An 8,877-nucleotide genomic window follows, 5' to 3' on the forward strand; every position below is an offset into this window, starting at 1 on the left:
AGCCAGGAGGAGCGCGCTCGCTCGGGGGCGAGCAGGGCCGGCGGCCGCGCGGGCGGAGGAAGAGGACGAGGAGGAGGACGACTGCGAGGAGGACGGCGACCGGGAGGAGAAGGACGCGCGGAGGCCACACCCATCGGCGCGCCGATCCGGCAGCGAGTCGTCGGCGGCCGCGCGCTCCAGCCGAGCCTCCGCCCGCACCGAGTCTGGAGCCGGGCCGCACCGGGGAGGGGCCGCTCCGGCCGCAGCGCGAGGGCACGAGGGGCGGCGGGAGGCCGGCACCGGGCGCGGCCGGCGCAGCGACCATGATCGCTTTGTTCAACAAGCTGCTGGACTGGTTCAAGGCCCTGTTCTGGAAGGAGGAGATGGAGCTCACGCTGGTCGGGCTGCAGTACTCGGGCAAGACCACCTTCGTCAACGTGATCGCGGTACGGGGCGCCGGCCGGCCGGCCGGGCCTCAGGTCCCCGCCGCGCCCAGCCGAGCGGGTCACCGCCTGGCGTGGCCGGCACGGCTGGCGCCGGCGGGGAGGCGCGGGCCCGGGCGCGCGGGGCCTAGCACGGCCCTGGGGACCTGGCGGCGCGCGCCTGGGCCGGGATGGCACGGCCGGGCGCAGGGGCGGGGGACGAGGGGACGCGGCCCGGGCCCCAGGACCGGTGGCGCCGAGGGTGTCACGAGGCCAGAGGGACCGCCGCCCGCGGAGACGGGCCTCCTCCGGCACCCGCACCCTGGCGCATGACGGGGCGAAAGTGCAGGGCCTGCCCGTGCGGCGCGTGGAGGGTCGCAGGACGGATGCCCGCGAGGCTGGGGGAGGGGGCCCGGGCCGGCCCGGCCCCACCCCGGGGGGTTAACCCCTCCTGGCCGGAAGAGGAAGCCCCGGTGCTATTGATGGGGGATGGGGGAGGAGGGATCCCTGGGGGGAGTGGAATCAGCAGAGGCCCTGGGCTCCAGCCCAGACTCCTTCTCCACGGGGAACCTCTCCCCGACCGTGGCGTCCAGCTGGGGGTCCGGGGAGGAGGCACTGCATCCGGCATCCTAAAGGGAGCTCGGAGTCCCGGCCTGGCCCGGAAGTTGCAGGGCAGGAGGGGGTGCTTCGGACCCAGAGGATGAGTTGGAGGTGGAGGGGCAGGTCCACTCTGGGGACACAGGGAGAGTGGCTCTGAGGGCTTTGGGTCATCAAGACCGAGGTGGGCAAGTGTAAGCCTTTCAGCGCCAGGGCAGTGGTGGGGAGGAGTTAAAATCTGCCTCAAAGAAAGGGGAAGATGAGCTCTCTGGGTGTTTGAGCTGAGCTGCAGTAGCGGCTGTGGCCTGCATTTCTGAGAGGGCTGGGCTGGGCATGTGGGGCTGAGGAAGGCTTGGGCAGAGCTGAGGTGTCTGGGGACCGGCCCTCGTCCGCAGACGGGGGTTTCTGAGAGCTGTGGGGCGGCCGTACATGACAGGGGTCAGCAGAGAAGTGTGACCTGCCAGCCTGGGTACCTCCCCTGCCTGCATCCTGCCCACCCTCGAAGAGAAGGGTGGAGGGAGACTGGGGGGCAGGTACCCCATGATGGCATGTTTGGGCACTGGCTTCCTTTCCCAAACATGTTTGCGATGACCTCTGCCCAGGGGCTCCTGGCCGCTCACCCAGCAGGACAGGCTCTTCGGGCCCAGGCTGGGTTTGTTGGCACGATGGTTCCTGGGCTCCCGTCTGCCCAGGCTCTGGCCCTTGGTCGCAGGCCCCTGGTTAGACCTGGCGTTGACTTGGGCTCCAAAAGCAGGAGCGCAACGCCTGGCCTCGGGTCCTGCGGGCCTGTGGCTTAGCTCCGAGGTGCCGAGATCTGGGAGCTGTCTCCAGGGTGAGGCCGAGGGGGGACCAGTCGGTGCTGCCGCTGCTCTCGTGGCTCAGCCTGGACATCACCTCTGGCCCCCAGGGAGTCTCTCCTCCTGGAGCGTTTACAAAGCTGTGTTCCTAGGCGGGGATCCACAGGAACCCAGGCGGTTCCGTGTCCTGGTCGTGTCCAGAGAATGGGATGCTCTGGCAGGTCAGAAACGGAATCCAAGAGTCACAGGTTTCACTGCCAGGGTCAGGAGTTTCTGAGGGGTGCAGCGAGGGCTCCCCTCCCCTAGCTGGGCCTTCATCTTTAGGACATAAATTTGCCACCTCAACTCACACATCCTAAAAGTGCAGCCTGGATTTCCCTAGAAAGAGGCTTCTCCAGAACACCCATCCCTTGTGGGCTGCAGTGGGAGTGCCCGAGTCTGGGTGAGTCCAGAGTTCTCAGCTCCTCCAGGGCCACAGCATTTCCGCCCACCAGTGTATGATCACAGTGGAGTGTCTTTCAGAAAGAAATGAAGAGTCAGGACCCCGGGCTCTGTCCCATGCCCACCACTGACCTTCTGAATCCCCTTTGCCTCTTCTTTTGGCCTTTCTTTGTCTCAGCTTTTACCTATTTGGTTTTTTCCTACTCATTCTATGAGTCCGACTGTAAATAAAAATTGAGCTTATGTGTAAGCTGCTCAGCGGGCTAATGTGAGCTGGGAAACATCACAAAGAGACTCTCCAGTGCACCTGAGAACCCAAAACTCACTTTCTGAGTTCTGAAAAAGTTGTGCTGCCAGAAAGTAGGAGATGTTTTGCCCGAGGGAAACAAGAGGACCATTTTCAAATACTTCCAAGTGTAAAAGACTGTCCAATGGAAGAACTAGTTTTGGGGTAGACTTGGGAAGATGGATTTTTGACTCATTATAAAGCACTTTGGAGTGTTGGAGCTGACCCAGGAGGGATGAGCCAGAGGGCATTCAAGTCTGAGCCAGGGGTTCCACCGGATGACTTTAGGGTTCCTGCTGACCTTGAATGAGGAGCTTGTGAGATCTGAGGCCTTAGCCGGGAAATGAAGTTGTGACTGGTTCCAGCTTAGCTTTGATTCACAGCTGAACTGGAAATACTGGGGCCGGGGAGCCTGACTCCCTGAGGGTCCTCCTGGAACCCGTCTTTGTCCAGGATCACGTTCTGCCAGGCTAGGCTTTTCATTTCTATGGGAGCCTGTGAATGTTCTGGGTTGCCAAAGAGCAATGATGGTTCCTCATGTATGGAAACCATTTCCAAGCACTTTGTGAGCCCTATTTGCCAATTGTTAGGAAACCAAAACCCTTTTCTGCCATTTCACAGAAGGAAACCCTGAGGCCCAGAGAGGTCCAAGTGTCTTGTCCAAGCTCCTCCACGATGAGTGATAAACAAGAGCTGGGCTTCCTTCCTCAGGCTCCACATTCTTCATCTGCCCGGTTGGGGATGGAGTGGGCTGGGGTCCAGTGGGTGCCCCATTCCACCTGCACCCTGCTGGGATTTGTGGAGTTAAACCATACATGGTTCTCCCTACTTAGCCAAAAGCAAAACCTCCTCAGGGCACTACCTTTTCCTCATGTTTCCTCACTTTTAGAGGCTCTTGGACCCTTTTGATATCCGATAAAAATCAGAGACCCTTTCCCCAGAGGCGTGTACATACAAAGAAAAATGTGCACATACAGATTGTGTGCACTTTCAGGGGGTCTCCGAAGCCCCTCTTTGGCCTCCAGGTTAGGAACCCTCAACCATCTTATCTTGAGCATCAGGTCTTGAGCATTCAGTGCTCACATCCGAGGGACTTGGTGAACGAGCTCAGGTGATTCCTGAAGATAAAAGGGAATCAATCCGTCTCACTGTGGGGGGGGGGGCGGTCTTCATTCAGACTCACAGGCTCTGAATGAGAAAACATCGTGTCCTACACTTTGGCCAATGGTCAGAGCCCCTGACCACTTTGTGTGGCCTTAGGCAAATTACTCCTCCCACCTGGTAGAAGACAATGACATGGTAACAGAACAAGGCTGTTCCCTCAGGTTCAAGGTTAAGTAAGCCCTATCTCCTTCAGCCTGCGTCTGGGGGAGAAGCAGAGGTGTCCTACATGTGAACGTGGAGATGACCTTGGGCGGAGTTTGGTCTGGCCTTAATAGAGGCCTGTGGCTAGTTTAGAACAATCTAGAGATCTTAGAGACAATTTAGAGGGGAGACGTGAGAATTGTTAGAATTTGAAAGTGGGTTATGGGAAACGGGATTACGGTTAACTGCTACTTACTGGGTGAACATTCACCAATGTCAGTGTAGACGTGGCTCCTCTCCCGAGAGCTCTCAGTCTAGTCGGGGTGCACGGTGAGGAGTACCCATCCTACAAATGGGAACAGTACAAAGAAACCCAGAAGTTGCTTGCTGCGCATTGCATTTGGGGCGTGGCTGACTTACCGACCCGCAGTTTGATGTGAACATTTACTACCGCGTGAAAGTGTAAACCTAGATTGTTTAACGTGACCTGCTCCACCGGAGGCTAGATACAGAAAGGGGGCTCTGGTCCAACAGAGAGGTGGGTTAGACCTCAGGAAGGACTTTCTCCATCCTGGTCGAGCGACTTTGAGGGGCCTCTTTGTCACAGGGGAGCTTGGGTGTGAGGTGGACACCGGGCTTGGTCATGGCCCATCTTGCTTGAAAGCAGGGGGCGCGCGGGAGCTGCCTGGGACCCCGGGGCGCCTGAGAGGCTCCGGCCTGGCCTCTGCTTCATTCCCGCAGCCTTTTGGTCCGTGGCGGCCGCGGACAGCGCATCTGGGTCCTGGCGATTTTTGCCCCTTTTCCAATTCTGACTCTTCCTTCCAGTCGGGACAGTTCAATGAGGACATGATCCCCACCGTGGGCTTCAACATGCGCAAGATCACCAAAGGGAACGTGACCATCAAGGTGCGCAGCCGAGCTGGCCCCTGGGCGCAAGCCCAGGGCCGCAGAGGATGTGTGTGCGCGTGTGCACATGTGCGCGTGTGTGCACGTGTCTGTATGTGTCGGGCCCCCGGAGGAGAAGCTAGAGGAAAGCAGAGGCTTGGGTCCGACCGGATAGTTGGGGAAAGAGCTCAGGTAGGCTTAGGAGTCAGGGACATAGGGAGAGAAGGAATTCCGTTGGGGCAGGCGGGGGGCACGTGGGAGCCGGGATGGATTGGGGGCCTGCCTGCTGCTGACACCCGCTCACCTCTCTTGCTCAGCTCTGGGACATCGGGGGACAGCCCCGCTTCCGCAGCATGTGGGAGCGCTACTGCCGAGGAGTGAGCGCCATCGTGTAAGTGCGCAGCAGGGCCGTGGTCGTTGGCAGGTGACTCACACCTGTGTGCAGCTGCCTTTGCTTTGACAGACGCTCTGGGCGCCCACCGGCCAGTCTGAGAACCAGAGGACTGACCACTTCATGCTGAAGCATCTGTGTGTCCCTCCTCATCTCCCTGCCTACCCCCAACCCAGACTCACCCCTATCCTGAATTTTGTGTGATTTAGTGGTTCATTCCCTTGCTTTTTTTTTTTCCTTTCATTGTTGGCCGTGCCACACAGCTTGTGGGATCTTAGTTCCCCAACCAGGGATTGACCCCAGGCCCTTGGCAGTGAGCGCCTAGTGCTAACCACTGGACCGCCAGGGAATTCTCTCCCTTGCTTTTTAAAAATAATTTTATCCTACGTATGTATGTGCCCAAACAAAAGATCATTTAGCTTTCGTTGTTTTTAATCTGATTTTTAAATTTAAAGTTTTATGTATTTTTATTTTTTTATGCAGTTTTTAAAGGTGACACTCCATTTACAGTTATATCAAAATATTGGCTCTATTCCCCGTGTTGTAAAGTACATTTTTGTAGCCTATCTTACACCCAGTAACCAGATATTTTTTTATTATTCTTATTATTTAAAAATTTTTTTTGCCCGCACAGCATGCAGGATCTTAGTTCCCAGACCAGTGATGCAACCCTTGCCCCCTGCAGTGGAAGCTCCGAGTCCTAACCACTGGACCGCCAGGGAAGTCCCCAACCTGATTTTTTTAAAAAGCATTTCGATGCAGGAAAGTCTTCTGGGGCTTCCTTTGCTGTTTTCGCCCCCTTGTCTAGCCAGCCCTGCCCTGAGAACATAAGCGGGTCACTCTGGGAAGGACTTAGGTCTAATCCTATGGGGCCCAGCGCTGCCACGGGAGCAGCAGCTTCTCCAGGGGTCTGGGCGATGGGACAAGGGCAGGCCCAGCGGCCCCTGCAGGTTCTCACGCCCATCCGTTCAGAAGGCGTTCTCAGAGCACCTGCCTGAGCCGTCCCAGGTGGCCTGGAGACCCCGAGGGGCGAGCCGGAGCTGCTGCAGCTCCTCCCCCCGCAGCCCGCAGCCTGTGGTGTCAGCTTGTCGCCACCCGCCGCCCCCAGGTACATGGTGGATGCCGCTGACCAGGAGAAGACCGAGGCCTCCAAGAATGAGCTCCACAACCTACTGGACAAGCCCCAGCTGCAGGGCATCCCGGTCAGCCCCGAGTGGGGCGGGAGGGTTGGGGGCTCGCCGGGAAGGCCCAGGGACCGCTGGGGGCGGGTGGGGGTAAACACTGCTGGCGACAGGGGCTGGAGAGCGGGGTGCGGAGGCAACGGGGCTGCGGAAGCCAGCCCCCCTCCCGGGGCAGCCTGGCCGTTGCTGCCCTGGACCGAGCCCTGCCCTCCCTTCTCGGCAGGTCCTAGTCCTGGGCAACAAGCGAGACCTCCCGGGAGCCTTGGATGAGAAGGAGCTGATCGAGAAAATGTGAGCTGGCGACTCTTCCCTGTCCTTCCTCCCTGCTCCCCAGACTCCCAGGCGCCAGAGCGGAGGGCTTGTTGTTGCTCTCGGTGCCCACCGCTTGGTGGCGCTAGAGCGCGCCTGCCCGAGCCCCGCCCTTCGCCCCCATCCCCCTCCCCGTCCCTCCATCCCCGACCGCCCCTGCGCCCGGTCCCCGGACCCCAGCTCCTTGCTCAGTGGCAGCCTCAGCAGACAGCTCTGGTCTCCTGCAGGAATCTGTCTGCCATCCAGGACCGAGAGATCTGCTGCTACTCCATCTCGTGCAAAGAAAAGGACAACATCGGTGGGTCTGGGGGCGTCGCTGCGCTCGCGGGGAGGGGGCAGGAGGGGAAGGCATCCGGTGGCTCTCTCCTTGGAGCCCAGAGCGCCGTGGCTCTCCTGGGCAGGACAGGTAGCGGGAAGCCCCGATCCTGATCATCACGCCAGCTCTGCCGTCAACTGGTGTGTGATCTTGGGCAAATTCCCTCTCCTTGGGGCTCACTCCCCGCCTGTGACATCGCAGGGTCGGACCCTTCTGGTCTGAGGGACTCGTCCTGTGGCTCCGTCTCTTTCACCGCAGCCAGATGCCCTTGCACCCATCAGGGGCTGTTCGGAGCTTGACAGCTGGAAGCTGGGCTTGTGATGCTCTTAGGGTTGACCCTAGCTGCAGCGCGCCCCCTCCCATCCCTCCGCCGCCAGGTGTATGCTCTACCCTCAGGAGAACCAGCCCTGAAGCCCTGTAACCTCCTCTCTTGCCCCGCAGACATCACCCTACAGTGGCTTATCCAGCACTCAAAGTCACGGAGAAGCTGAGACTCCGGCCCCGCCCCCTCGGACCAGGGACCGCCCTCCGGATCTGAAGCCGAGCTCCCGCCCCCTCCCCCTGCCGCCCCCCCAAGCCCACCCCTCCTTACTTGGTATGGGGAGGGGCCCTCTGGGGGTCCCAGAGTCCTGTTCTGCTGAGGTTTGAACTCCCGATTTTATTGTAAAATAAATTGCTCCCCTCCGGTCCCCTAACCTCCCCCCTCCCCTCTCCCTTTGTCTCTCCGCCGCCCTGCTTCCCTCCCCTCTGCAGCCCCGCCCCACAGCCCCGCCTCCTCTCCTGTCCCGCTCCCTGCTTCCCTTTCCCACACTCTTCTGTTATTGTCCTGTGTGTACAGTATATATATGTATATATATTTTAATTTTTTAATTTAAGCAAAGACTAAAATCAACCATTTGATGCTGCAGGGGCCAGTCAGGATCTGGGAGGGGGCGGTCTGGAGAGAAGGAGAATAGCGGGGTTAGCTGGGGCCGGTTCAGGTCAGGAAAGGTAAGGCTGGCACAGGGGCAGGTACCAGCCCAGGCACGGGTGGCCGTCCCCACGTCCCGTTTGTCTCCACTTCCCAGTCTGGCCTGTCTCCGCAGTGTTTGAATGTCACAGGCTGACGGGAGCTTCCAGAGACGCCCTTCTCTGCCCCCAGCCTCAGCATGGCCACCAGGCTCAACCAGGCGCCGGAGACCGGGGGCGAAGGGGCAGGAGGCCAGCGCCCTAGCAGCCCCTCCCGCCTGTTCCTGGCTCCCAGCTCCTGCCCTTCCCTGGGCCCTCACCTCCACGGGCCACCTCATTTTCTGTTCTCATTTTGCAGAGTTGCACAAGGAGAGAACTCAGCATGGGGGGGTTGGTTCTTTGGGTTTTGTTTTCTGTTTGTTTAATTTAATGATTTGTAAAGTGATGTCCCTCTTCCTTTTTTACACTTTTCAGCTCATATTTAACCTCTGTTTGGAAAATGATTCTTGTAACTGTACATTTTTTTGCCTCCTAACAACAAGAATAAATGACAATTTTGTGTTGGGGGGGTGCGCGGTGCGGGTTTTTTTTCTGTCCACAGCCCGGCAGGCTGGGGACTCTGGTCCCCGACCCTGGGCGCACCCAGCCGAAGGGAGGCACGCGCTCGCCCGGGCGCACAATGGCCCTTCACAGAGCAGCCCCCGCGGGCGTGCCGGCTCCTGCCCCGCCGCCTCCTCCTCTAGTCGGACTCTGCTGTGTCCCCAGCTCTGAGCCAGCAGCTGCCAGGGGAATGCAGGGGGTGTGCGTCGGGAACTGCCCGGCTGCACCCGGTGTGTGCGGGACGGAGCCTGCTTCCTGGAGTCTGGCCAGGCCCCCACCTGCAGCCAGAGTTGGCGGAGCCGGTGAATTGTCCTGGGCGGTGCGGGGGCAGTGCCGGGCCTGCAGAGCCCACGGCTTACCACCCTTGGCTGCTCCTCTGTTGGTGTCCCGGCTGCTGGTTTCCCGGGAGAAGCCGTGCCC

At 59.6% G+C, this 8,877-nt stretch overlaps 1 protein-coding gene across 1 annotated transcript; it reads left to right on the forward strand.

The window, feature by feature from the left end:
* On the forward strand, positions 1-8,421 carry ARL8A (ARF like GTPase 8A). Its single transcript, XM_082344455.1, has 7 exons — positions 1-425; positions 4,653-4,733; positions 5,030-5,103; positions 6,212-6,305; positions 6,508-6,575; positions 6,821-6,891; positions 7,351-8,421. The coding sequence occupies exons 1-7, from the start codon at positions 303-305 to the stop codon at positions 7,398-7,400; spliced, it is 561 nt and encodes a 186-aa protein (XP_082200581.1). The 5' UTR covers positions 1-302; the 3' UTR covers positions 7,401-8,421.
* The last annotated feature ends 456 nt before the right edge of the window (positions 8,422-8,877 follow it).

Source organism: Balaenoptera borealis (genome assembly GCF_965194805.1).
Source record: "Balaenoptera borealis genome assembly, chromosome: 1".
NCBI lineage: Eukaryota > Metazoa > Chordata > Mammalia > Artiodactyla > Balaenopteridae > Balaenoptera > Balaenoptera borealis.